At 49.6% G+C, this 27,918-nt stretch overlaps 1 protein-coding gene across 1 annotated transcript; it reads right to left on the minus strand.

The window, feature by feature from the left end:
* SHISA7 (shisa family member 7) lies at positions 1-27,897 on the minus strand. Its single transcript, XM_029585422.1, has 5 exons — positions 27,059-27,897; positions 9,247-9,401; positions 2,216-2,278; positions 1,401-1,559; positions 1-759 (listed from the first exon to the last, which is right to left on the minus strand). Exons 1-5 carry the CDS (start codon positions 27,619-27,621, stop codon positions 137-139), a joined length of 1,563 nt encoding a protein of 520 aa, XP_029441282.1. The 5' UTR covers positions 27,622-27,897; the 3' UTR covers positions 1-136.
* Positions 27,898-27,918: the final 21 nt, after the last annotated feature.

Here is a 27,918-nt window from a genome sequence, read left to right on the forward strand (position 1 = left end):
CACGAATTAACCCATATGATTATTTTGTTTCTCAGGGAACAGGATAAAAGGGTATAGGGAAAGTGGGAGGAACGGCCTCTCCTGTTACCAGAAATGATGTAAACAAAGAACCAACTGAGAGGGGAACGCGCCGGGCTCAGACGGTTACTTCGTTCTTGCTCCCCGTGCGAAGATGCTGCTGGTTGTGGCTGGGGTGGTGACCGGGGATGAATTGCAGCTGCTCTATGGTGTTTTGCCGTTTGGTCGCAAAGGCCTGCCGCCGGCTGGTCGTGCCGCTGCTGCCCACGTCCCAGGTGGCCTTGGGCGAGCTGGCAGCGGTGGTGTGGGAGTTCATCTTCAGCGTGTGCTGGCAGTCCAGCATGGTGGTGCTGCCGGAGCAGACGTTGCTGTGGGAAAGGGCCTTCTGGTGGCCAAGACGGGTGTCGTGGAACGGGGTAGGGCTCTGGTGCTGCAGCCTCTCCGGCGAGAGCAGGTGCTCCTGGGAGTGGAGAACTTCACGGGACAGCAGTCGCTCATGGGACATTGGCCGCTGTTCCCTCAGGATGGTATAGTCATAGCGGACGGGGGGTTGGTTGTTGTGGTGGTGATAGTAATTATCTGAGAGGATGTGCTCCTGGGACATCACCCGGCGAGGGGTCTGCGACTGCTCCAGGTAGCCCTCTCGGTCATAGGTCATCTTCATGACGTGAAGGGGCAGGGTCCCCCGGGTGAGCTCTGCCAGGTGCTTCCGCTTCACGTAGAAATCATCCATGTCCTTTTCTGCTTTGGGGGGAGGAGAGAAAAAGGGTAAGCACATACAGGAAATGCCATGGCAGATCAAGCGCAGGTCACCCAGTCTCTGCTCAGGTCAGGTGTAGTGGTATCTGTCTCCTGCTGCACCCCCTCGTTTACAGCAGTCACAGTGCTAGGGGTACAGCGAATGTCCCTGACTCAGGATGCTTCCTAGCCTGTGAGTGATGTCCCCTCCATCAATCTGTTTAAAGTCTTTTCTGAACCTGTTTTGCCTCCACAGTGTCTGCAGCAATGCTTCCCATAAGCTAACTAAGCGTTGTATGAAGGCCTCCCTCCAGTTCGTAGAGAGGGTGGAGTTGGAGGGGGAGGAACCCTGATGGTGTGAGCAGGAGGGGGAGGGTGTATTGTGAGAGGCTGAGGATCATTAATACTGTGTGCGCCTTAGCAATGCTGCACAATGTGAGAAGAGGGACAGGATGAAGCTCATCGATGCTGTGTGCACCTCAGTGCTACTGCATAATGTGAGAGAGGAGGAGGAGGGCTAACTGTAGAGGATGTGTGTGTGAGTGAGTAAGTACTTTGAAGGCCAGCAGTACTAGAACCCAGGCCCAGGATGTTTGGTCGAGGAGCCCCAGAGAGCACCAGCCCCGACCATTCGCAGAGCTTACCGAGTCTCTTGAGCGAGCAGTATTTGCTGATGTCTGACTTCATGGTGGACTCGTAGGACGGAGGCAGGTGGGAGAGGTTGTGGAAGGAGCGCGAGAAGGACAGCGTGTTGTACTTCATGGAAGAGCTGGGAAAGTGGGCTTGGTTGTTCATGCGGCAGTCTGGAGGGAGGCGGCGAGAGGGGAGAAGAGCACACAGAATCCGGGAATGGAGAGGTATGGAATAGGGGAGGGAAGGGAAGAGAGAAAAAGAACAGGAGCGAAGACAAGAGAAAATACATGAGCATTGCAGTTTGGGCCACCCTGCCCCCTTTTTTGAATGATTTTTTTTCTCTTCCACAACTCCCTCTCTCTTTTCCTCCCCCCCCTGGTTCCATTCACTTCTGAGGATGCATTAGATCAGGGCTGGGCCCGACTCCAGGCCGCAAGCAGGCCAGGTTTTCCAGAGCTCCACGACGAGCACGCCTGAGAAAGATCTGCATGCGCTGCCTCCACTGGATGCGAATCTCGCTCATGGGTGCTCATGGTGCAGCTCCGGAAAACCTGGCCTGCTTGCAGCCCTCCAGGACTGGAGTTGGCCCAGCCCTGCATTAAAGCAAGGGAAAGCAGGAATGGGATGGGGGCGGGAAGAATTCCCCACTTCCCTTGAAATGCGGGTCAGGCCCTGGCGGCGGGAGGACGGGGTACGGCCTCCATCCTTGCCCCTCTCGGCAGGTTTGAAATGCTGTCGGGCTTTTTGGCACTCAGAAGGGCAGTAGAGGCTGGGTGCAGGGGCTAAGGTTTGCCCCTTTTGATGACCCCCCCCTTCTGCAACTTACCTAAAGTGGCTGAGTGTTTTGGGCTGTTGACAGTCAGATGGATGAAATTGTGGTGCATGTTATCTGAAAGAGAAGGACACAAGGAAGGATTTAACTTGGGTTACCTAAACATTAGCCCTGCTTTCCTTGAATAAAAACCAATGAATGCGATCTTCGAGGCAGTATGCAAACTGATCCTGTTCTCCCAGAAACAGGAGAGCCTGTCCGTCAGGAAGCGGTCTCCTGCTATATAGGAGACCACTGCTGGGCCAGAACCCAGGTTCCCGGGTTCTCCATTACCAGTCTGAAACCGATGCCGCAGGCAGTCTAGAACCCAGGTTCCTGGGTTCTCCATTACCAGTCTGAAACCGATGCCGCAGGCAGTCTAGAACCCAGGTTCCCGGGTTCTCCATTACCAGTCTGAAACCGATGCCGCAGGCAGTCTAGAACCCAGGTTCCCGGGTTCTCCATTACCAGTCTGAAACCGATGCCGCAGGCAGTCTAGAACCCAGGTTCTCCATTAACAGTTGAAACCGATGCTGCAGGCAGTCTAGAACCCGGGTTCTCCATTACCAGTCTGAAACCGATGCTGCAGGCAGTCTAGAACCCAGGTTCCCATGTGATTTAGCAACCCGAGAGCGCTGCCAGGCCCAAGCGAGACTGAAGACACAATGGGGGCCCTGTCAGTCTAGAACTCATGCCTTAGAAATGATCTACATTGCTGGGTAAAAAACCTGTACAAATAAGAAGGGGTTAGCAAAATCTCATGCTGCATTTACCACAGAGCTTTTCAGGCCATGCTTTTGCTAACTTAAGTTTTCCTCTCGCTGGCAAGCCCGCCACCCCCCCTTAATCTCGTCCCCCAGTTGCATCCCTTGCTTTCCTGGCGCTGAACATTTTCCCAGGCAGAAGGGAAGTGCTGGATGGCTTTTGGTGGTAACTGGCTTCTTGGGCAGATTGCAGGGTAAATGAGCCCCAAGTTCCTTATTTCATTTTGGCCCCTCTCTCCCCCCCACTGGGAATCTTTTGATGGGGCTTCTTCATCTCCCCTTGCTTAGGAAAAAGCAGACTGCCCAGCTCCTATTCGTTTAAATAGTTCTTTCGGGGGGGGGGGGGGAGCAGTTGCAATCTTTCCCCCTGGATAAATCAGTTTAGGTTTGAATGCTGCTACATCCTAAAAAAAAAAAAAAACCCATTTACCCAAGAGCTGCCTGTGAAAAGGCATCTTTGTAGCACAAGATGAGGAGGCAGGCCCGATTGTCATGGCAACTACATTATACGGCTCTATGACTAGGGCTAGGAATAATACATGTATCCATGCAGGGTGCGCCGCAGGAGGGAGTCAGCAGCCAGCATTAGTGCAGGGTGCACCATGGGGGTGCATCGTGGGGGGGAGCTGTCAGTCAGCGTTAGTGCAGGGTGCATCGTGGGGGGGAGTCATCAGTCAGCGTTAGTGCAGAGTGCACCATGGGGGTGCATCGTGGGGGGGGGAGCCGTCAGTCAGCGTTAGTGCAGGGTGCATCGTGAGGGGAGTCAGCAGCCAGCGTTAGTGCAGGGTGCCCCGTGGGGGGAGTCAGCAGCCAGCGTTAAGTGCAGAGTGCACCATAGGGGTGCATTGGGGGGGGGGGGGGGGGCGTCAGCCAGCGTTAGTGCAGGGTGCCCCGTGGGGAGAGTCATCAGCCAGCGTTAGTGCAGGGTGCACCATGGGGGGGAGCCGTCAGTCAGTGTTAGTGCAGGGTGCATCGTGGGGGGGAGTCATCAGTCAGCGTTAGTGCAGAGTGCACCATGGGGGTGCATCGTGGGGGGGGAGCCGTCAGTCAGCGTTAGTGCAGGGTGCATCGTGAGGGGAGTCATCAGCCAGCGTTAGTGCAGGGTGCCCCGTGAGGGGAGTCATCAGCCAGCGTTAGTGCAGGGTGCATCGTGAGGGGAGTCAGCAGCCAGCGTTAGTGCAGGGTGCCCCGTGGGGAGAGTCATCAGCCAGCGTTAGTGCAGGGTGCACCATGGGGGGGAGCCGTCAGTCAGTGTTAGTGCAGGGTGCCCGTGGGGGGAGTCAGCAGCCAGTGTTAGTGCAGAGTGCACCATAGGGGTGCATCGTGGGGGCGGGGGGGCCGTCAGTCAGCGTTAGTGCAGGGTGCGCCGCAGGGGGAATCAGCAGTCAGCATTAGTGCAGAGTGCTCTGTGGGGGGAGTCAGCGGCCAGCGTTAGTGCAGACTGCACTGTAGGGGTGCATCGTGGAGGGCGTCATCAGCCAGCGTTGGTGCAGGGTGCATCGTGAGGGGGGAGTCATCAGTCAGCGTTAGTGCAGGGTGCGCCGCAGGGGGAATCAGCAGTCAGCATTAGTGGAGAGTGCCCTGTGGGGGGAGTCAGCGGCCAGCGTTAGTGCAGACTGCACTGTAGGGGTGCATCGTGGAGGGCGTCATCAGCCAGCGTTGGTGCAGGGTGCATCGTGAGGGGGGAGTCATCAGTCAGTGTTAGTGCAGGGTGCAAGGTAGAAAAAATTAATTTGCAGGATTAGTGCAAAGTGCACTCGGGGGGGGGGAGTCATCAGTTCATGTTAGTGTTAAGGACCGATTTACAAAAGGAGCACACACTGCAGCAATAACACTGATGCTTCTTGCAGTACGCAGGGCCAAATTTGTTGAGTGTTGTAGGGGCCTGGCATGTGCTTCCTCGCCTGCCATGGCCTCTTGCGGTTATAATCTGGCCATGCCAGACTGACACAACCCCCGGAGCTATTTTCCACTCTTCAGCAGTCGCTACTCCTGCAGGCTGCGTTTCCCCAGTCTCTGATTGAATGTGCAGATCTATACCGCAGTGCCCAAGGCGTACAGGCGCCTGAGAGAGTGCTGGGCACAGAGCCGGCATGGTCTCATAACAGCTGAATGCTGCTACCTCTCCACCCTGGAAAGCAGGCTGAAGCTGCCGCTGTTACCTGCTTCACATTTGCTCCTTCCTGTTCACCTTATCCTTCAGAAAAGTATTGATCCACCTCTGGCTCTTTAACCATGTGTTGCACGCTAATAGGTTGTATCCCACCTTGGGTGAATGCCTTCTTCAAATAAAGAGACCCTTTAATCCTCCTCCCTCCCAATGCAGTGCCTGTAGCTGCCTGGCCATCAAAAGTCAAAGCCGATGTCCCGGTTTTGAGAAGGGGGATAGGCAGTGAGCTTAGCATGTTCTGTGAGAATACAAAGGGAGAGCCGTGCTGCAGCGAAACCCAGGCCTGCTCTGTCCTGGGGCTGCAGCTTCCCTACCAAGGTCCCTGCTTGCTTTACAGCAGAGAAAAAGGTAAAAAGGGGGGGGTGGCTAGCGGGCTTAAATGTAATAAAATATAATATAGGAGGTTCTGGGTTCAAATCCTGTCCAGGAAACGGGGGTGTGGAAAGCGAGTGGTGGCACAGTGGGATGCGAGCGTGCCCTGGGCTCAGATCCTTCAGAGGTGGCTCGGTGAGAGGTGACCTTAGTCTGTACGAGGAGGACTGCGGCTTCCTAGCCTCTCTTTACAGTGAGCTCCCTGTCTGGGGGGGCCTGCACAGCTAATTGGTTTGGTTGGAGGTTAGAGAGACCTGCATGCTGAGTATATTTGGTGAAATCTTAACAACTGTAGGTAGGGACACCACCAGCTGGGGGTCTCACTACTTTTTACTATGAAAAATGGCCAAAATGTCACTAAAGCTACCTTCTCTTAAGGCAGTGCTACGAGGGTGGAATGCAGGCCATTGGTGGCTGGGGGGGGGGGGGATTTGAACCCACAGCTTCGGTGTTACTCGCCCAGTTCCCAACCCTTGGGCCATGAGGCTTTCACAGCAAGGACTGTTCGGAACGTAATATTTCACTTTTTCTGGGCTCAAAAGCCTGCGAGGAAAAAAGAGATCATCATCTAGAGAGAGGCTCCTAGCTGGGGGCTGCAGGTTCAAATTTCACCTCTCATAATTAAAAAGAGTCAGTTTTCTGGAGGTAGTTGTGCTTTTGTCCAAGGCCGGTGCTAGCTTTTTTGTTGCCCTGCGGGAACAATTCTTGTGCTGCCTCCCCATCCCCCCACCGCACTTCATGCATTCTTTGACTCGGACCTGCCAAAAAAAGCCCAGCTCCTTCCAGCAACCTAACCTTTAAAAACGGTCACCCTTCTACCCTCCGGGTCTTCACCCCCTCCCCCAGAACCCATTGCTGGTACAAGAGTAGTAGGTGCCCTAGGCAAATCTTATACCCTTGCCCCCCAGGCTCCAGCTCTCTCCACGCACACGGTTAAACATTATGCATTTATAATAGATTTTGCATGAAAAAGAATATTCAAAGGGCAGTCTTCTGAGGTAAAAAAAAAAAAAAATATCATAAGTGCATGCACGCCAACCAGAAAATCCTACAAAAAAAGTCATTTGTAGCCGTATGGCATTAGGGCTACTGTAATTAGGTATGGGTTTGACCCTCAGAAAGCAATGAGTAAATTTACTATTACAATATAATATAATATAACCTCCCGCACCAAAACAGCACTAACTGCCAGCACTTAAAAAAGTACCAACCCTACACCAGGCCCTAAAACACCAATACACCTCCTATTAGGAAAATAGAAGAAACCAAGCTGCTATAGATTCCTACACACTAGCAGAATCTCCCCTCCTCGGTCACCCATGCAGAACACAGGCAGACCCTCACCAAATACAGGAAAAAGAAGCCATAAAATAGAAATAGAAACATGCAGGCAAAAACTGAATAGGAAGCCGCAACAAGCCAGACTCTGTTCAGTGCAACAATGGAAAAACAGAAACCCCCCAATCCTCAGACATTAAACATTGAAACAAAGAAATATAATAAATACATTAATCATAATAGTACAGACATACTAATAAAAGGAATATTTCAAAACAGCCACTAATCAAAACTCCTAAACAATTTGTTTTAAATTTCTCAAACACCAGTAAAATATTTCAAAAACAGCAGACACAAACAGCATCCAAAAATGAAAACTAATAAGGGTAAAATAATTCCCACTCTCCATTCCTGGGAACCTTTGATTTCTAGTCACTCTGAGATTGTCGTGGATTAGTAAGAGAGAGATGCAGAAATATTTTCTCCTCCCTCATAAATATATATCTATACGTACACATACATACGCTCTCTCCCTCACACACGCACACGTTCCCTCTTACATACACATACAAGGTCCCGCTCTTTTTCACTCACAAACCCACACACGAAGAGAACACCCCATGCTTCAATACCTCAACCTTTCCTGATATAAACTGAAGAATTTACTGCTCCAAAAAGAACTTACTACTATTTAGACCTCTTCTTCCATCATCCCTAGAGCTTGCATCTGTTTCAGTGCCCCCTCTCACGCGCACACGTCTCCTCTCACACGCGCACACGTCTCCTCTCACACGCACACACGTCTCCTTCCCTCACACATGTCTCCTCTCACACGCACATGCTCAGACCCCCCCCCTCCACACACACACACACACACAATACGTGCTCAGACACACACAGAGGTTTCCTCCTGCTCATCCATGCACCAAGGCCTCTCCCAGCGGCCCTGGCCCTCCACTTCTTCCGCGGGGGCAGGTTGGGAGCTGCCCGGTGGCTTGTTTTTTTTCCCTTCTGGCCGCCTAACGTATGGTGCTGCAGCTCCTCATCTTAACCTTGCAGCTCTGCAAACTCTTCGCTGCGCGGCGGGGGCCCTGCAACTCCCTCCTCGTCGCCGCCCTGCGACCTGCAGCTCCCGCGCTTCCTTGCGGCACCAGCAGCTGGCTCGACTCAGTCCTGGCCCTAAGGCCACTGCCCCCCCCCCCCCTTCCAGGCCGCCGCCCTGTGCAAGTGCACGGCTTGCACAGTGGGTTGCGCCGGCCCTGGATTTGTCTTGCTCTTTAAAGTCGCTCTCTCATTAAATGGCACTGCCATGCATTCCCTTGTCACTCTGCTGCTGCTGATGCCCTGACAATTTCTCCCAAATCCTTCTCCCTTCTAATGTGGTTCAGTGGGAAAAAAGATTCCCAGGGACTGGGATCTCTCTCAGGCCACAAACTTGTCTGTTTGATTGGAACCCGCTCTTTACCCTCCGCTTCTCTCGCCAGGCTGAAGGGGGGTCTTCCAGAACTGATCTCTCAGCCCTGTGCGCCTGAAGGGACCCTCTGAGCACCCCCCACCCCACTGATCTTCTGGAGACTTGGGGGGGGGGGGGGGACGGACCCCTGAACAGACTGCAGCTGTCAGCGGAGGGTGAAGTGCTCAGGAATTAATAGCATCGCTGGTAAGGGCTGACGGACCAAGGACAACCCAGCCCTTCCTCAATTCAGTCTAACGCCCATCTAAGTCATGCGTTTCACCTTACAAGCCTCGCTTGCTTTTTTTTTTTTGTCTGTGTCTCTTCTCAGTTTTTCTGGTCTTTTGTAAGCTCCAGGGAGCAGGGACTGTGTCTTATGTGAGTCTGCACAGCATAATCATCATCTCCGAAATTACAAGGCTGCTGCCACGGTAAAACAGGGATGCGCCCCCATCCCTGATCTAGCCTTGCCACACTTCCCCCTTTCCCAGAAACTCGATTCCCAGGCCCTCTCTGAAAGCAGCTCGGTTTCTTTTTCTGGTAACCGTGGGGGCAGGGACGTCTGGGCTAGGGCCTCTCTCGGCGAAAAGCAGTGCTGTGCGCTCCCTGGGGCTGGCGCGAGGCCTAGCCCGGGTTTACTTTCTGCCTTCCAATCCTGCCAGCTGTGGAGCTCCTCAGCACCCCCCCCCCTCCCCCCCGGCAGATTACAGATGTGTGGGTCTCCCCCAGGCCAGCACCGAAAGATACATACCCACAACCACAGAGGCGGAAAGAAACCTACATGCATACCTACAAACCACAAAGGCAGAGCATACAGCTGACCTGCCCTTTCCCTCAGGGCATCTCCAGTTCCAGCCCTCCCCATCCTCTGCTCATCATATAACCTTTAACAAGTCACTTAACCCTCCCTACCCCTTGTGCTTAATCTTAGGGTAAGTGCGCAGTTCCCCCTGCAGAAGACCTGCCCCCAGCTTTCTTTATAACACATGGGCTCCAGGCGGACACTCACCATGGTTGCTCTTTAAGGGCTTGATCGGGTTGTAGAGGTTCTTAGGTGGCCGGGCTGACCCGTTGTCCGGAGGACCGGCACTGATGGAGGTGCTGTTGTTACGTTCTGAACGGTTCACCGTGACGGTCTGGTGTCGGAGAATATCCACCAGAGCTCTGCTGGCAATAAGGACCATAATTAGTCTCTCCTGCAGCAACGCTAAAGATTACTTGGGTACTGCAGGGCGGCAATGGCAGGCAACGCTTCGGCTGTTGTTGGACTATTATTCTGGTCCCCCTAACAAAGCTTTGGATTTATGTATTTAAGACATTTATAATCTGCTGCCTCCAGTGAAGTAACGTCATATAACGTACATCTACAATACAACACGAAACTTGGAAACATTTGCATTTTATAGGAAGTCTGTGTGTGTGAAAGGGGATTTGTAACCGGGAGTTGCAGAGCAGACACAAAAGCACATATCACCCAGCATCACCCGGAGGAAATCTTTAACTATTACCCGGAACACAGGCTGAGCTTCCTCTCCTATGGCTGCTCTGCAGTAAGTGGCGGAGGTGGGAGCATTAAGACACGGAAACAGACTGGGGTCTCCCCGCTCTATAGGGACTGGGCTGTAATTAGGAGAAGAGCCCAGGCACAAAGGAAACAATAATTAAAAAAAAAAAAAAGAAAACAAGGGGCAAAACGCTTTACATATCAGCTCTACAACTCATCTCGCCCAGCCCTAGCAAAGAAAGAGGAAAACACAAGATAAAAGCAAAGAAAACCAGCATTCAGAAAATACACGATTGCCAGGAGAAAGAAAGGGAGACAGGAAGGGCGGTTAGACCAGCAAAGGCTCAAACCAAGGAGTATATTGCCCCCAGGGCTGGTGCAAGCGTATTAGGCGCCCTAGGCAAACCTTCTGCCTTGTGCCCCCCCGCGGTCCAGGCCCCGGCTATGGCCCCGACCTCATTCACTCAGTCAAGCCCCCCTCTCTCACACACACTTAGGTTCCTTGTCCCATTCACACAGGCTCCCGCCCTCTCTCTCTCACTAACACCATTGCTCTCTCGTACACACACTCACAAACAGAGGCGCCCGCTCGCGGCCTGCCGAGTCTCCGCTCCTCCCCGGCCGCGCGTGGGATGGGCTCGGCTCGCGGAGTCTCCGCTCCTCCCCGGCCGCGCGTGGGATGGGCTCGGCTCGCGGAGTCTCCGCTCCTCCCCGGCCGCGCGTGGGATGGGCTCGGCTCGCGGAGTCTCCGCTCCTCCCCGGCCGCGCGTGGGATGGGCTCGCCTCGCCTCGCGGAGTCTCCGCTCCTCCCCGGCCGCGAGTGGGATGGGCTCGGCTCGCGGAGTCTCCGCTCCTCCCCGGCCGCGAGTGGGATGGGCTCGGCTCGCGGAGTCTCCGCTCCTCCCCGGCCGCGAGTGGGATGGGCTCGCCTCGCGGAGTCTCCGCTCCTCCCCGGCCGCGAGCGGGATGGGCTCGGCTCGCGGAGTCTCCGCTCCTCCCGGCCGCGAGCGGGATGGGCTCGGCTCGCGGAGTCTCCGCTCCTCCCCGGCCGCGAGCGGGATGGGCTCGCCTCGCGGAGTCTCCGCTCCTCCCCGGCCGCGAGCGGGATGGGCTCGGCTCGCGGAGTCTCCGCTCCTCCCCGGCCGCGAGTGGGATGGGCTCGCCTTGCGGCCCCATATGGCTACTTTTTTGTTGCCCCCTAATGACCGGTGCCCTAGGCGATTGCCTAGTTTTCCCAATTGGGATGCGCCAGCCCTGATTGCCCCATCAGCAAAGGCAGGGGATAAAACTTTATTTAGGTATGAAAATAACAAGAGGAAGACCCAAAGGGGAGGATTAGAAGAAAGCAAAACGCTTTTGCTGGGTGATAAACTAAAGGCAAGACCGTAAGGGGCTGGGGATGCCATTTTACCAGGGAAGGCATAATCAACCTACGGGGGATAAATAAAATAAAGTAAGTTCGATCTGGGACTTGATGGAGTATATCCCAGGACTGTCTTTCCTCATAGCTACGTTTGCCATGTCAGCTGGAAACAGGAGCGGCGCCAGGAGACAAGCAGAAGGGAGCTAGAAGCAGGAAGAAAACTACAGGCCCATAAGTTTAACATCGGTGGTGGGCAAGGTGGTGAAAAGACTACAGAAGGACAGATACGTGCAGCACCTCGAAGCCAGGGGGTTATGGGATCACAGGCAGCCTGGTTTCACAAGGGGGGGGAAGAGCTTGCCAAGCAAATCGGATGACAAGACCAGAGCAGTACATCACGGGGGGGTGCAGTAGATGTGGCCCATCTGGATTTCAGCAGAGCCTTTGACAGTGTGCCACAGAGAAGACTGGGTGAGAAGCGAGCAAGTCTGGGGGGATAGAAGAAAAAAAAATAACTAGGTGACACGTTGGTTGAGCGAGAGGACTCAGAGAGCGGGAGTCAGTGGGGCTTCAATCTCCTCTAGTGAAAGGAGAGTGGCCAGTGCTAGGCCCTGTCCTCTCCAACGTAATCAACACCGAGGAAGGGCCAGAGAGGAAAATGGGCCGATGGGTGGATGAGGAGGAAGATAAGATGAAAGAGGACCTTAAAAAAGGTAAACGCAGTCCCACAAGCGGTCAGACTTCTGTGGCTAGCAACTGGGACATATCCTCAGCGAGTGTGAACTAGAACGACAAGGCGGACTGGATGGGCTTCTTTCCTGCTGTCATCTGTTTTGTTACTATGAAAACATAATCCAGGATTTGGGAACTGATGCAAAATAATACAGAATTGTTTAGTGGATGGTGAGGAAAGGAGCAGAAATCCAAGGACCAAAAGCCATAACAGTTACCAAACAAGAAAGAAAGGAACTGGAGCAGGAAGGTTGTATACAAAAGGTAGAAAAAGTAAGCATAAAGTACTGAGAGGAAAGATCAGTACAGAGTACTACAGGAGACCGAAGCTGATACTGAAAAGTGCTTTTATCAGCACGGAATAAGATAGACGCTATTAATCAGCTTGCACTCCCTGCACTCTCAGTCTGCTTTGGAATGGTAGACTGGCCCGATAAAGATCTTAAAAAAATTGGATGCAAAAGCAAGATTCTCCGAGGACAAGCAGGATGGGTAGTCCTCACACATGGGAGACATCAGATGGAGCCCCGATATGGAAAACTAATGGCAAAGTTTCTAGAACTTTGACTTGGCACACTGAGCATGCCCAGGATGCCCTGTACCATGCGTCCATGTGGGGTCCTTCTCCAGTCTCTTTTTCCATGGAGCTACAGCATCGCAGTGTGAGCGAGCTCCCTTTGGCTTTTTAAGCTTTTTTTGGAAAACGTTTCAATTTTCTCGCGTTTTTCTTCGTGCTTCCTGGTAAGTTTCCTTTTGCAGTCGATTCCCCGTGGTGGTGGTGCTTCAGTGCCTGCTGGCCATCGAGGCCCATCGCCATAGAGTTTGATATTTCTTCCCTTTTATTTCGGCTCGTCAAGGTCAGGTCCAGGTTTAAGTGATGCCCTTGGTGCCCGAGGACCATGTCCATCATGGACCTCCATGAATGTGTCCTCTGCTTGGGGGCATCTCATGATGTCCAGGATTGCTGCAAATATGCCTTGATGTCCCCCAAAGGATATTGTCTTCATCTCGACTAGATGGAGTGTCTCTATGGGTCGAAGAAGACTGAGCCATTGGCATTGGTGGCATTGGCACCGAAAGACCATGGAGCTGCACCGATGGACACCAAGCCATCAACATCAGCAGGACCGTCGATTCTGTCGGTGGTTAGGAGTGCTGGAGATCGGCTATCATCAGGCTCCTCCAGGCCGAGGACATCGGGTTTCTCGTCTTTGGCTCAGCACTAAGGAAAGACTATGCCGAGCATCAAGGGAAGCCGAAGAAGCATAGGCATCGGTCTCCACTGATGTACGATGCCAGGCATGGGGATGCACCAGCTCATGCTGTGATGCCCCCAAAGTGAGCCCATGGCAAGGAGTGCCAATCGTCCATCAGTGCCAGGGGTCTGCAATGTTCTCCACTGGTTCTGGTGTAAGTCACTGATCCTCTTTGGTTCTGAAGAGAACGTGGCCACTCCTCCTTCGTCCCAGTTGGTGTCGGCATTGGCAGTGTCTGAGGAAGGGGCTTGAGCGCTGGATCCAACTGGCGGTCAAATGGTTGTGGCGGGGCATCAGTCCCACAGCACCGACAGCACCAGAGCCGGCACCATCCGTTCTGGAGCCGCTGTTGGAGAAGCTCCATGCATTCATTGGTGTGTTATCAACCCAACTGGTGTGGGTTCCCAGGCTGGCGTTGGTGCCTATTGGGGTACTGCAGCCTCCCCCTGCCAACATGGTGGTCATGGCCGGTTCCTCCTCCGAGGAAGCTCCACCAAGGCTGACAGACACCAAGGCCTGCAGCCCCCACCCCCGGTCCATCTCCACCGGTGCCTCTGGACGAAGGCCGAGCATCCAGGGCCCTATCCCCTGTTGCATTCAGTAAGTATGAAAGCCTCTATGACCCCTGGGGGGATGACACCATGGAGTCCTCTACTAATGGCTCTGAGGGTCTCTCCTCATACCCTTCTCCTCCAGAGGAGCGAGGGAAGTCTCCGCCTGAGGACTTGATCTTTGTAGGTTTTGTGCGGACGATGGTGGAAGCCATCCCGTTTCAGTTGCTGCCAGGCACAAGATGCTTGAAATCCTCCATTTCGTGGAGCCTCCTAAGGAGATTGTGGTGGTCCCTGTGCACGCTATGCTTAAGGAGTTACTGCTGAGGATGTGAGAACAGTTCCTCACAGTGCCTCCCTTAAACAAGAAGGAAAACAGGGTTTACCTCATCCAGAAGGTTCCCAGATTCAATAAGCAAGAGCTTCCCCACCAATTGGTGGTAGCCAAATCCACTCTCCAGAGAGCCAAGTGGTCTCGGACCCATTCCTCAGCTCCCTGGGGAAGGATCACAGAGTGATGGATGCTCTTGGGAAGAAGGTTTTTCATGGGGCCATGCTCATTGCCCACATAGCTTCCTAACAGCTCTACAAGAGCCAGTACTCGTGGGACATCTGGAAGCAGGTGCAGGAGGTGGCCGAGCAGTTGCCTCAGCAGCAGCAAGACACCCTCTTGTCACTGGTGCACAAGGATCTGGAGTGCGGGAAACACGAGGTCCGTGCTACCTACGATGTTTTCAAAACTGCATTGAGGGTCTTTGCAGTAGGAATAGGCAGGGGCTGTCAGGTCCATGCACTTGACCATCTGGGTGTTGGAGTCACTAGGGTTCGTCATCAACTACCCGAAATCCCATCTCAGCCCATTACTTCAGTTGGACTTCATTGGAGCCCTGCTAGACACGGCTCAGGTCAAGGCCTTCCTGCTTCGTCCACTGCGGCAGAGATTCAGCAGGTGTCAGCCAGGCACATGTTGAGGTTGTTAGGCCATATGACCACAACTGTTCATTCACTTCCTTGGCACGATTACACATGAGCAGGTCCCAATGGACCTTGAGGTCATAGTGGCACCAGGCCACACAGAACTTCCAGGATCACATCCAAATCACCTTGCCCCTCCGGGACTCTTTGTCCTGATGGGAGGTACTTTCAAATCTGGAACGGGATATCTCATTCCGAAGTCCTCCTAACCAAATTGTTCTAACTAAGGATGCGTCCACCCTGTGATGGGGAGCTCATGTAGATGGGCTCAGCACCCAGGGTCTCTAGTCTGCCCAGGAAAGCAGTTGTCAAATCAACTTCCTGGAGCTCCGGGCGATCAGGTATGCGCTATGGAATTTCAGAGGTCGGCTGTTCAACAAAGTAGTCAAGATCCAAACAGACAACCAAGTGGCTATGTGGTATGTCAACAAGCAGGGAAGTATAAGTTCGTACCTTCTGTGTCAGGAAGCGGTTCAGATATGGTCATGGGCCCTGTTCAGGGCCATATACCTGGCCGGGATAGAGAACTTGTTAGCGGACAGACTGAGTCATGCCTTCAGACTCCATGAGTGGTCCCTGCACCAGGGGGTGGTCAATCAGATATTCCACCTCTGGGGGAGCCCGGATGTGGATCTCTTCACATCCCCCTGCAACAGAAAGGTTCCTCGATACAGGAAAGATGGCAAGCCAGCTGCGGACGCCCTGGCCCAACATTGGGGCAAGAGTCTTTTGTACACATATCCTTTGATTCTCTTAGTGGCAAAAAAACTCTCTTGAAGTTTCATGAGGACAAGGGGTCTGTGATCCTTATAGCCCCTTTTTGGCCGAGATAGGTTTAGTTTCTACTCCTACGGGAGTTGCCCATCCAGAGACCAATCGGTCTGGGGATGTCCCCAGATCTCATCATGCAAGATTGAGACAGGTTGCGATATCCTAATCTCCAGGCCCTGTTGCTCACAGCCTGGATGTTGAGAGGTTAATTCTTCAACCACTCAGTCTCTCAGAGAATGTGTCTCAGATCCTAATGGCTTCTAGAAAGCCTCAACTAGAAAGTCATATATGAAGTGGAGGAGGTTTTCCGTGTGGTGTGAGCAGAAGACCCTAGACCTGTTCTTCTGCCCCGCATAAAAACTGCTTGATTACCTTATCAGAGGCAGGCTTAAAAACCAACTCCGTTAGAGTTCATCTCAGTGCAATTGGCGCGTAGCACCACGGTGTACACGGTGTAGATGGTACTCCCATCTCTGTACAGCCTGTAATTGTACATTTCATGCTGGGCCTTCTTCAATTGAAGCCTCCCCTAAGATTATTTTATATACCGACATTTGATCTCAATTGAGATATCACACTGGTTTACATTCAGGTACTGTAGGTATTTCTCTATCCCCAGAGGGCTTACAATCTGAGTTTTTTTGTACCTGAGGCAATGGAGGGTAAAGTGACTTGCCCAAGGGCACAAGGCCTCCTGCTGTGTCTTGGGACCTCACCGTGGTGCTAGCTCAGCTGTTGAAAGCTCCTTTTGAGCCGCTGAGCTCCTGTGACCTGAATTACCTGACCTGGAAGGTCATATTTTTGCTGGTGATCACCTCAGCGTGAAGGGTCAGCGAGCTCCAGACCTTAGTGACTTATCCACCTCACACTGGGTTTTATCGTGACAGGGTGGTCTTGTGTATGCACCCTAAGTTCCTGTCTAAGGTGGTGATGGGTTTCCATCATAACCAGTCCATCGTCCTGCCAACTTTCTTTCCCAGGCCCCATGTGCATCAAGGCAAACGAGCCCTGCACAGTTTGGACTGCAAGTGAGCTTTAGCCATCTATCTGGGGTGGACAGAAGCCCTTAGACAGTCCACCCAACTTTTTGTTTCTTTTGATAGGAATAGGTTGGGCAAACAGAGACTAATGAATTGGCTAGCAGATTGCACCTCCTTCTGTTATGCCCAGGCGGGTCTGCATCTTGGGGGTCATGTCAAGGCTTATTCTGTCAGGGCCATGGCAGCGTTAGTGGCCACTTGCAAGCAGTTCCCGTGGAGGAGATCTGCAAGGCTGCGACGTGGAGTTCTGACCATACATTCACATCTCACTATTGCTTGGATAGGGATGGCCGATGCAACAGTAGGCTTGGGCAATCTGTCCTTCTGAATCTGTTTGAGGTGTAGAACCAACTCTCTCCCACCTAGGGCCCACTGTTTGGGTTCAGGCTGCTCCTCTTTTGTTGGGGAGCAGTCTGTAGCTAGGCATTCACCCATGTGTGAGGACTACCATCCTGCTTGTCCTCGGAGAAAGCAGAGTTGCTTACCGAGGACAAGAACAGGTGTTCTCCTAGGACAGCAGGATGTTTTTGCTCACGAAACCCTCCTGCCACCCCGCGGAGTTGGGTTTCTCCTGTTTCTTGATTGATACATAATTCTATGTTATAAGACTGAAGAGGGACTTCGCATGGACGCATGGTATAAGGCATGCTGGGCATGCTCCGTGTGCCAAGTCAAAGTTCTAGAAACTTTGACATAAGTTTTCTGTGTTGGGGCTCCATCTGATGATGTCACCCTTGTGACAAGAGAAAAAAATCTTTAAAGAATTGGACCAGCAAACAAGGAGAGATACCTGGCAGAAGCATAAATATAGTGGGGAAGGACAAAGAGTTACTTCAACACCCTACATAGATGGAAATTTGACACAGCCAAGGCTAAGGAGAGGTGAACTTAAACCTAGAGATGAGAGATGGATAATTGCAGCACAGAATAGTGGATTATAAACATGATGGCTCACCGCCAGCATGGAAAAAAAATGGTAAAAGGAACCAATGTAGATTCTGTACAACAGAACTGGAAAAAGTTACCTATCTCATAGCTGGACATAATGTGCAAATGTCAGAAGGCTAGAAAGATACATTCTCCATGGACCAGCCACACAAGATTGGTGACATTATCCGATGGCGCTGAGTTGGGCCATTTTTCTCTCATAGCTCAGAAACCTCAGTGTTTGCTTCTGAGCATGTGTGGGACTTCTCACACTAGCGTTCTCACACTAAGTTCCATGTAAAGCTCCGCTCTCTGTTGAGCAGTTCTTCGTTTTATGTAAACCGGAGTGATTTGTAGTCCCTACAAGAACCTCAGTATATAAAAATTAAAAATAAATAAATAAATAAATAGCGTTCCCATGTGGGAGTCTCCTCAGTTTAATTTCATCCATGCAGTGAACGGTCAGAACAACCTCTCTCTCAGAGGCATCATGTCATACCTGACCAGTAAAACCTCTTCGGAATGAAAGGGGGAAAGTCCATTCAAAAAAATGTAAACATTTGGACATGAGATGTCTATTTTGGTTTTGCATTCATTCACTCTATCTTAAATACATAGGACAGGACCACGATGTACCGTACTATGGTCCCTATGGAAGGATATGCCCAAGGGCATTGTTATATGCAGAACGCTGCCTGAAATATGAACAACCAAGCTCATCTGATCAGAGTAAGTCAAAGAAAAAACAAAAAAAAATTGATTTTATTGGAATCAGTGCTGAGAAGACACAGCGGTGAACAGTTGGCACCGAAGCATCAGCGCGGAGAATTACCAATGCAGAAAAAATAGCAAGACAAATGTTCATCGCTGAAGCATCAGCGCAGAGACTCATCGCTAGCTCAACACAGACTTTCTGACATGCTGTGCATTAAGCTCCTCAGCGCCCAGTTCAGCTTCAGATGTCATTGCAAAGGAAGAAGACATACAAGGGAAAAGGAAACATACGGAATCAACAAGTGATATGGCTCCATCTCCACTGTTTAAACCTCAAATAGAGTCATCAAATTTCCAAACCTATTGCAACAACCTATTCAGGAATGTCATGCCTTCGTGCAAAAGATATGGGCTACCGTCTTATAGTCATATAGAGCCAAAAAACATAGAAATGACGGCAGAAAAAGACTAAATGGTCCATCCAGTCTGCTCAGCAAGTTTATGGTAGCACCAGCTGTGCCACACAGGTCTCTCCCATAATACAAGTTACCCCCATACTTGGTTTCTCAAACCGTTAAAGTCATGGCCCTTGTTGGTTTCTGTCTGAGTCCAATTTCCCGTTAACTCTTGCCGTTTGAAGCAGAGAGCAATGTTGAGTTACATCACAAGTATAAGGCTTATTGGTTAAGGATAGTAACAGCTGCATCAACAAGTTACCACCATGCTTATTTGTTTTCTCAAACCATAGAATTTGTGTCCTTGTTGGTTGCTGTCCGAAATTAAATTCCCGTTTTCCTTTATCCCCCTGCCATTAAAGCAGAGAGCAATAGTGAGTTGCATCAGCAGTATGAAGGCTTGTTGATCAAGGGTAGTAACCATGTTACCCCCCATGTGCTCTTTTTCATCCTCTAGCTTTTAGGAATCCACAGTGTTTATCCCATGCCCCTTTGAAATCTTTCACAGTTTTTGTCTTCACCACCATCTCTGGAAGAGCATTCCAGGCATCCACCACCCTCTCCGTGAAGAAACATTTCCTGACGTTAGTTCTGAGTCATCCTCCCTGGAGTTTCATTTCGTGACCCCTAGTTCTACTGATTTATTTCCAGTGGAGAAGGTTTGTCAAATGTGCATCATGAAAACCTTTTAAGTATCTAAAGGTCTGTATCCTATCTCCCCTGCACCTCCTCTCCTCCAGGGTCTACATATTCAGGTCCTTCAACTTCTCCTCACAAGTCATTTGATGGAGCCCCCCACTATTTTTGTCACCCTTCTCTGGACCGCCTCCATCCTATCTCTGTCCCTTTTGAGATACGGTCTCCAGAACTGAACACAGTACTGCAGGTGAGGTCTCACCAAGGACCTGTACAAGGGCATTATCACCTCCTTTTTCTTAGTGGTTATTCCTCTCCCTATGCAGCCCAGCATTCTTTTGGCTTTAGCGATCGCCTTGTCACATTGCTTCGCCGACTTCAGACCGCTAGACACTATCATCTCGAAGTCCCTCTCTTGCTCTGTGCACAACAGCCCTTCACCCCCCCCCCCCCCCCGCCCCCATTACGTACAGCTTTTTCGGATTACCACACCCCAGATGCAGGACTCTGCACTTCTTGACACTAAATCCCAGCTGCCATATCTTCGACCACTCTTCCAGCTTCCTTAAATCCCGTCTCATTCTCTCTACTCCTTCCGGTGTGTCCACTCTGTTGCAGATCTTAGTATCATCCGCAAAAAGACAAACTTTACCTTCTATAATGCCACTCACGAAGATGTTGAACAGAACCGGTCCCAACACTGATCCCTGTGGCACTCCACTTAACACCGCTCTCTCTTCAGAGTAGGTTCCATTCACCATCACACGCTGTCTCCTATCCGTCAACCAGTTTGTAAACCACGCCGCCACTTTGGCGCTCATTCCCAAGCTTCTCATTTTATTCATAAGCCTCCTGTGCGGGACCGTATCAAAAGCTTTGTTGAAATCCAAGTAATTCTTTAGTCACCCAATCAAAAAAAAATCAATCAGATTTGTCAGATAGGACCTTCCCCTGATGAATCCATGCTGCCTCAGGTCCAGGAATCCTCCTGACTCTAGATGGCTAACTGGCCTGTAGTTTCCAGCCTCCTCTCTGCTCCCACTCTTGTGAAGCGGGACCTCCACCGCTCTTCTCCAATGACTCGGCCCATTTCCAGGGATCTATTGAACAGGTCACACAGTGGACCCACCAGCACATCTCTGAGCTCCCTCAGTATCCTGGGATGAACCTCCTCAGGCCCCATGGCCTTGTCCACTTTCAGTTTCCCCAGCTCTTCCCATACATTTTCTACTGTAAATGGAGTTACATCTACTCCACTCCCCTCCAGTTTCTTGTTAACTAGCGTCAGTCCTTCTCCAGGGTCTTCTTTAGTGAACACTGAACTGAAGTATTTGTTTAATATTTCTGCCATTTCTTCGCCTCTCTCCACACATTGATCCTTTCCACCTTTCAATTTACTATACCACTTCGGACCTTTCTCTGATATATCTGAAAAATGTTTTGTCTCTTCTCTTTACCTCTTTGACAATCCTTTCTTCTGCTTGACTCTTTGCTTTCTTGATTACTTTCTTCATCTCCCTCAGTTTCACCAGATATTCTTCCTTGTGTTCCTCTTTTTGGGATCCTTTATATTTCTTGAACACTGTTCTTTTTGTTTTTATTTTTTCAGCCACCTTTGAGAACCAGATAAGTTTCTTATTTTTCTTGCTTTTGTTTACTTTTCTAACATACAGATTAGTTGCCTTTGTAATTGCTCCTTTTAGTTTGGCCCACTGTTGTTCCACCTCTCTCATATTCTCCCAGTCTTCTAATTCCACCTCCAGGTACTTCCCCATTTCAACAAAGTTCATATTTTTGAAGTTCAAAACTCGGGTCTTTGTGTGACTTCTCCGTAATCTATTTGCAATATCAAACCATACTGTTTGATGATCACTGGTAAACACATGCCTAAAACAGAGAAGTCTTTCACAAAACCAGTACTAGAAAGGTTGACAGAGTATCTCCAAGCAAGGCTTCCACCTTCATTCTTTGAAAAAAAGAGCATGCATAGAAGAAACTAAAGTCGGACACAATTGCGTTCATAGAGACCATATCAGATGAGTCACAGAGTCCAGATGTCTCACTTAATAGAAACAAAATGCTGCATCACCAGATCTACCATTGGATTATATATCTGAGCAATCCAGGGGCTTAACCCCACCAGAAGACACAACACATCCCAATTTCCTACCAAAATGTTTGAATCACTAACATTGAGCCTAGAAGAGGATGCTGAAGAAACCAGTGACTTACAAGGAGTCCTACAATTCATCCAACCACCAAAACAGTATAGAGCACTTCCGATGCATGACACATTGATGAAAGTTCAAAGAAAAATCTGAAAGACCCCCTTTACTGGACCACCTTAGCAAAACACATTGATATTAAATATAGGATTCAGAAATGCCCAGGGCATGAGAGAGAACAAATCCTTCACGACTCCTTAATTGTAGAGTCTGCAATGAAAAAAAAGCCAAAAACCTATTGAAAGTCTTCTCCTGGAAAAGACCCAAAGCTCATCAATACAGTGGGGAAGAAAGTATACCAGGGAGCTACTCTCAAGCAAGAACTGAGGCACGCCAAATACAAATGATATAATATCTATACAATAATCTTGAAGAAATACAAGAGCGTTCAAATAAGTTGTCAGATGAAGAACAATCCTTCAATGAAATCATGGAGGGACACTAAGGACTGGGCAAAACATATGACACGATCCATTTACAACGTCTTTGATACCGCCACAAGGGTATGCACCACAGCTACAGCAGCAAGAAGGTAAGCTTGGCCAAGAGCTTCCGGCTTTAGAGATGATGTCCATGAAAAAATAGCAGCTATTCCATGTACTGGTGAGAATTTATTTGGAGATAAAGGTGAGAGAGCCAGTAGAGGCAATAAAGAACCGAAATACAGCCTTTGACCCAGGACTCAAGCACAAAGATGTAATTCCTACTATTCTTACAGATAATGCCTAATCATCGTACAGCAGCAATGCCAGTTGCAGTACCCAAGAGCAACAACCACAGGCTAGGCAACAAAATTGGAGCAGAACTCGGAGGCAGAATCAACAACCTCCACGGATACCAAAACCCATTCCCAGAGCCAGAAGTAGGGGGAAGACTTCTGGGTTTCAATAATCACTGGAGTCAAATAAATAACAGACAAATGGGTTTTGAAGATGATACTTCCCAAACTTTGAAAATTGGCTACCAGAACACCCCCCCAGTTTACCAACAACACTCAATAAAACAACTCACTATACTACAGAAGGAGTTGCAATTGCTACTACGAATGGAAGCAATACCACCTGTTCCTCAAGCACAAAGAGGAACAGAATTCTACTCAAAGATATTTCTTTATTCCGAAGACGACAGGCAACCTTCGCCCAATACTAGAGCTTAGAGATTTACACATCTTTCTAAAAAAAGAAAAAAGTTCAAGATGAACTCAGTACGTACAATACTACCACTCCTACCTAGACACATATCCCAATTGACAAAACTCACCACAAATACCTACAATTCACCCTCCAGGACCAGCATTACCAATACCAAGTGTTACCTTTTATTTTTTTTTATTTGATTTATAGTCCACTTTTTGGAAAGCAAATTACATTCAAGTACTTTAGCACTTCCTGCAGCACTCAGAGTATTTACGAAATGTCTAGCAGCCATAGTAGGGTCGCCTCAGAACGCAGAATATACTAGCGGTTCCATACTTATCCTAGGAAGATTCAGTTTGCTAATAAGAACAATGCATTATCTAGGATTCATAATCTTTTTAGAAAAATCAACATTGAACCCAAAACAACAGCTTGAATTCACAGGAACAAGACTAGGTATGCTCAAGGCAAAGGCAAACTTCCCAATAAGAAGAGCGTGACACCAACAGCATGACTGAAAATGCATCAAGAACAATGGCACCTAGAAAGCTGGTGGAATCAGATTATTCCACCACAATGTTGCAAAATGCAGCTGAACAAGGAAGTAAAAGATTCACTCGCATGGTGGACAAAGAAGACCAACCTTCTCCATTGTCAGAGTTTTCCCCCACCGGCAATAGAGACTATAACAGCAAGGGATGCATCCCATCGTGGCTGGGGAGCACTTCTCAACCAAACGTGTACACAGGGACAATGGTTGCAAGAAGAAGTCACAGTTCCTATCAATCTGCTAGAACTCAGAGAGATTAAATGCTTTAAAGACACAGACAATCAGGTAGCCATGTTCTATATAAACAAGCAGGATCCTACCAACTTTGCAGGGAGTCGATAACTACATATATTGAATTGGGCAACAAAAGGAAAATGCAGATTTTAGCAATTTACCTACCAGGGGGAAAACAACATAATAGCCGACAGATTACGCCATCAGCTACAACCACACAAGCGGTCTCTTGACAATCATATATTGCAGAACCTTTTCAAGACTTGGGGGAACCCCAGTAACAGACATCGCCATTCAATTGCAAACTACCACGGTATTGTTCCACAAGACCATCACAAGAAACAATGGCAAAGGATTCTTTCCTGATTCCATGGAAAGGTGGCATTTTCTATGCATTTCCGCCAATACCACAATTCTGAAAGGGCCCGGGAACAATGATCCTAAGAGTCCCACACTGGTCTGGGCAAAGTTGGTTCTCTTGGCTCCACAGGCTAGCAGTGGATACATCAATGAGATTACCAGCAGTTCTGGGCCTGTTAACACAATTCGAGGGAGCAGTTCTTCACCCCAACATTCAGTCTCTAGCGTTAACAGCATGGATATTGAGAGCAACATAAATCACTCCATCAGTTACAATTGCCAACAAGAGTGAATGAAATTCTATTAGTATCCAGAGAAGACGCCACAAGAAAATCATACAACTTTAGGTGGAAGAGACGTAATAACTGGTGTAAACATCATGAAGAGTAACTGTTTACATGTCCAATTGAGAAAATACTCCGGTACCAACTCGTGGACTGGAGTCGAATTCCATCAGAGTACGTTTAGGTGCAACAGCAGCTTATCGCAACCCAATGTCACAGCAACCAATAGAAGCCAGCTTCATAAAAAGGTCTATACAACCTGAATCCCTCACAAAAAGAATCACCACCACAATGGGACTTCAATATCATTTTAAACAGAGCTAATGACGTCCCCATATGAGCCAGAGGTAGAACAGAAATGAAATTTCTGACATGGAAAACATTATTCTTAATAGTAATAACACTGGTGACCTAAATACCATACACAGATATTCAAGAACAGAATACTACCCAGAATCACCCCCAGTTCTTGCCAAAGGTATCAGAATCCCACCCAAAGCAAGACATAGTACTCCAAAGCCACATGCAACACCGGCTGAGCAGGCCTGGCATGCCCTAGATTGCAGGAGCATCCTTTTGTTCTATTTGGACAGAACACAACCACTCGGAAAATCAACTCAACTATTTTCATATCCTATGACACAGCTAAAAAAAAAAAAAAGGCATAGCTGTCAGAAAACAAATGTTATCGAGATGGCTGACCCAGTTCATTTCACATTGCTATGCAGCTACTGGTTTGGACATACCACAATCAACAAAAGCATATCAGGGGTGAGCAATGGCTGCATCGATGGCAACAATCCAGGATATTTGTAAGGCAGCCACATGGTCAACAATGCATACTTGTACAAAGCATTGTTGTTTGGATCAGGATCCACACAAAGACTGTATTTGGACAAGCAGAACCTTGAAAACATTTTTAATTGGCCAAAACAAAACTTCTTGCAAAACAACAGACAGGTTGCAGGAAACGTAACGAAAGTCAAAGCAACCCTCGGCTAGGGAGTCCCATCTTGTGGGGCTGTTTTATTGGGCTTGCCCATGGAGAAAGTGAAGTTGCTCACCTGTAACAGGTGTCCTCCATGGTCAGCAAAAACAAACAGCCACACAAGCCCTCCCTGCTGCCTGGGAAGTTTCCGTAACTTGGAAAAAAAGACGGAGGAGACTGGCGCGCGGGCACGCTAGCGTGCGAAGGACCGCCCAGGCTGAAAAGCAGAAGTTGATGTTTCTGAGCCATGAGAGAAAGAGGACTCAAATTGGCACCGTCAGACGATGTCACCCATCTTGTTTGGCTGTTTGTCCTGCTGTTTATGGAGAACACCTGTTTCAGGTAAGCAACTTGACTATAAGGTGGCATGGCTTAGTCACATCAGTGAACCAAACCCTAACGGAATAGAGGAGAACAAAGAAGCTGGGATCACCTGGGAATCCCATGCCAACCACGAGGCAGCTCGGTTCTAGAAAACTGGACATTGTTGTAAAGGAGAAAAACCACAAAAACTGCATTGCTGATTGAAGTGTCAGTACAGAGCGAATGTTCTGTGGATCTTGGAGAGAAAGCAAAGATCTTTAAGTATCAAGAGAGGCATTCGGAGACTAAGAAAATGTGGCAGAAAGAGACTGAAGCGGTCCCAGTCATATTATGTCCCAACGGCCTGATGAAAAAGAATTTCCAAGCTCCCGTTGATATGATGCCTATACGGACTAAACTCTATGACGTCCAGAAGGAGGGCTGTCTTTGGTGCAATGCAAGTACCAAGAAGGGCATAAGCAGTAAATGCAAGAGACTGAGATCATTCCCAGCCTACCCTGGCTTCCAAATGAGGCTCATGCCTGTCAAGATGACCCCTGAGAGACCTGGGGGTCATCATCTCAGATAACCTCACCGTAGCCAGACAGCATGACAGAGCAGTTGGGGGGCATAGAGAGAGGTGTTAATAGAAGAAAGAGGGAAGTGATATTGCCTTCTCTACAGGGCTCTGCTGAGACTTCACCTAGGGGGAATTCGGGAGACCATTGATAAGGGGAAGACAATTCAAAGCAGGGCTAACCAGAATAGCGCAGGACCCTGCACTGTTGGTCGCACAGAGAGAGAGAGAGAGAGAGAGAGAGAGAGAGAAGTGGACAACAGTGATACAAGGGGAAAAATGCACGAACGGCATTGCCCATAGAAGAGCCAGTCTCAAGTGACTATTCTGTACAACGTATGGGGAGAGGGAACTCAGAGATGCAATCAGAGTTCAGAAAAAGAGTGGCAGAAAGATCCAGAAATATTGCAGTCGAATTGAGCACCATAAGCCTTATTAAAAGGAACTTCCCATGGCCCAATGCAAGAAGGGAACTAGCAGTAAATCTGAGAGATTGAGATTGTACCCAATATATCCAGCCTTTACGAGAGAGGTTCAATTCCTGCCATGGTATTGCAAAACTAACCCGTTTGTAGACATTACCCCCCCAAGCCATACTGAGGAAGATAACGATAGGCCTCTCTACAAGGGGAGCTGTGATCCAAACATTCAGATATCTAGTAGGGTACAATAAGGAACCATTTTCCATAGAAGCTCAAAGACAACAACCAGATGTCATATGAAGCAGAGGCAACATGAGCGAATACTTTTTCACTGAGAGAGGGTGCGGACACCTGGACCAGATGTCCAGCTAAGGTTATGGGAACCAAAACCGTGAAAGATCTCAAACCTGCATGGGATGAATAGAACAGGGGACCTTGGGGCAGGGAGAAGAGCACAGATGACCTAAGACCTGTGACAATACAGTGGGCAGCCACCGATGGGACGGACAGGGTGGGCCAAGGTACGTGCCGATATCTTCTACACTTTTCTAGTTTTTTTTTTTTTTTTTGCTGGAGATCTGCTGGTTTTGCTGGAAACTCAGGTTACAGCAGCTGACTTCTCAGGAGCCAAAACTACCAGAGACCTCAGCAGAAAGCAGAGTACAACAAAACTCTGGAGAGCGGGGAAACAACTTCTTCAGCCTTGGAAGAGCTACAGTGAGGGCAGTTACGGGATTTAAGAGAGAGAGAGTGACACCACTGAAATCTCCGGAGGTGGCCATAGCGATAGCCCCTCAGGAGGATGGCAGATGTCTCACCTGGGCACATTGATCTCCCGCGCCTCGGGCTGGTTAGATGCTCGGTTGAAGGCAATCTTGGCCCCAATGCCCACAGCTAGGGTGAAGCTGATGACCCCGCAGATCACGTAGACGGTGCTGTTGGTCTGGTCCTTCAATGGGTTGTACTCCTTGACCTTTCCATTGGCTACAGTGGTGCTGGTCTGGGGCTGGTCCACCCAGACAGGCGTTTCATAGTTCGTGCAGCTCTTCTGGTCCAGCCGCTCGTGCCGATCCTCGCAGCAAAAGCGGTAGAAGCAGGTGCCGCAGCAGAAGCGGTAGGTGCCCGTGGAGCAGTTGAACGTGGTGTCATAGTGGCCCATCACGTCGAAGTAGCCGTAGCACACATCTGCCGCCGTGGCGTTGCGCGGCGCCGACAGCCTCTTCACATGCGCCAGCAGCGTGGGCATCGGCCAACTCTGGTTGGTTGGCCGGGCACCGCTCGGCATCTTATTGGCAGCCAGGATGTCCAGAAGGGTGCAGAAGAGCAGTGTCGCCATCTGGCACATGGTGGCAGGTACCAGCGCCAAGATGCCAGCACACATCTGTATCAAATGCCCCCTGGCACTCTTCTTAACTTTTGAGCCAAAGGGACAAAAAAGTAACAAATATGTTTATTCTTCCATTATAGCAACTAGTAATGAAAATACAGGAAAAAAGAAAATCTTTCTATTGTATCCGTCACAGTGGTGACTGTCCTCACTTGTCTTGGCAAATTATATTTTTAAAAAACCCTTAAAACATTTTTCTTCGGGGAAAATCCGTTAAGTACAGGTTGTGTTGCTATTAAAAACCCGAAACAAAATGCCTTTCATCAAACAAAACCTAGAGAGAAACAGAGG

Source organism: Rhinatrema bivittatum, chromosome 19 (assembly GCF_901001135.1).
Source record: "Rhinatrema bivittatum chromosome 19, aRhiBiv1.1, whole genome shotgun sequence".
In the NCBI taxonomy this organism is placed as follows: domain Eukaryota; kingdom Metazoa; phylum Chordata; class Amphibia; order Gymnophiona; family Rhinatrematidae; genus Rhinatrema; species Rhinatrema bivittatum.